General features: G+C 29.2%; 1 protein-coding gene across 1 annotated transcript in view; it reads left to right on the plus strand.

The window, feature by feature from the left end:
• Positions 1 to 1,499, plus strand: part of LOC108573063 (probable phosphorylase b kinase regulatory subunit beta) — a 6,382-nt gene that overhangs the window by 1,262 nt on the left and 3,621 nt on the right. Inside the window, exons 6-9 of the mRNA XM_017935427.1 lie at positions 203 to 559; positions 646 to 843; positions 992 to 1,130; positions 1,200 to 1,480. Of these exons, the coding sequence (XP_017790916.1) occupies positions 203 to 559; positions 646 to 843; positions 992 to 1,130; positions 1,200 to 1,480 (975 nt within the window). The remainder of the gene's footprint in view (positions 1 to 202; positions 560 to 645; positions 844 to 991; positions 1,131 to 1,199; positions 1,481 to 1,499) is intronic.

Genomic DNA, 1,499 nt, shown 5'->3' on the forward strand with positions numbered 1-1,499 from the left:
GAATAGATAAAATGTAAAATTTAATAATATTTCTACTTAAAGTATCAGAAAAAGTATTTTTATAACTTTTAGAACATTGAAGAATTAAGTCACATTTATAATATATCTATATGTAATTGGTTTTAAAGAAAACTTGTAACATTTTATGTAAACTGTCTCATGTATTTAAACAAATTATTATGCTAATTTTAATTTTTTGTAGATAGATATTGTTTCTCTCTATTTGATATTTTTGGTACAAATGATTTCCTCTGGATTACAAATTATATATACTCAAGATGAAGTAGCATTTATACAAAATCTTGTATATTATGTAGAAAGAGCATATCGTACACCAGATTATGGCATGTGGGAACGTGGTAGCAGGTATAATGATGGTACACCTGAAATACATGCAAGTTCAATCGGCATAGCTAAAAGTGCTCTTGAAGCTATTAATGGATGCAACCTGTTTGGAGAAAAGGGAGCATCTTGGTCAGTCATATATGTTGACATTGATGCACACAATCGAAATCGTAGCATTTTTGAAACAATGCTTCCAAGAGAATCTAGTTCTAAGGTAAAAAGCAATTGCACAAAGTAGTTTTTTATGTATTGAATATTAACGTATTAATGTTTAAATTTTTATGTGTAATCTTCGTTTAGAGTGTAGATACAGCTTTATTGCCAACAATATCTTTTCCTGCATTTGCCACCCATGAAGAAGTCTTGTACAATGAAACAAAAGCAAATATAGTTCGAAGATTAAGAGGCAATTATGGGTTTAAGAGATTTGGTAGAGATGGATATAAGACAGTTTTAGAAAGCAAAGATCGACGCTATTACAAATCCGGTGAAATCAAGGTCTCTGATGTATTTGCTTGTTAGTATATATTATTTTTAAAATGTGTTTAGATAAATTTATTACGTTTGTAAAGTCATTATATATAATTATGTCAATTTTTTTTAGGAATTGTATAAATAGATTTACAAAAATATTTTTCTATTATAGGAGTTTGATAATATAGAATGCGAATGGCCATTATTTTATATTTTTATGATCATTGATGGTGTTTTTAAAACCCTGCCAGAACAAGTGGAAGAATACCAGAATTTATTAAAAGAACGAATGTACAAAGATATTAATGGGGGTATGTTGACATAAAATGAATTTTATTGTAATAATATAGTATATTATTATATTTTATTTAATTGAGTAGATCCCGTTGTACCTATGTATTACTATGTTCCTGAGGAAAGCTTTGAAGCAGAAAGAAACGATCCTGGTAGTACTTATCGAATACCAAGTAATGAAGGAAGAGGGCAAAAAAGTTCTACAGATACAGAACCTGGCCCTATGTATCTATGGAATCAAGCTATGTTGATAATTGCTCAACTACTTACTGCTGGTTTATTACATATTAATGAACTTGATCCAATTAGACGTTATCTTCCTTCATACAATAGACCAAGAAAAGCTGGAAGGTATTCAGCTTTTCAAGTAAGTAAGAACAGAGTTC

The sequence above is a fragment of the Habropoda laboriosa genome, unplaced genomic scaffold (genome assembly GCF_001263275.1).
Source record: "Habropoda laboriosa isolate 0110345459 unplaced genomic scaffold, ASM126327v1 scaffold89, whole genome shotgun sequence".
Lineage (NCBI taxonomy): Eukaryota > Metazoa > Arthropoda > Insecta > Hymenoptera > Apidae > Habropoda > Habropoda laboriosa.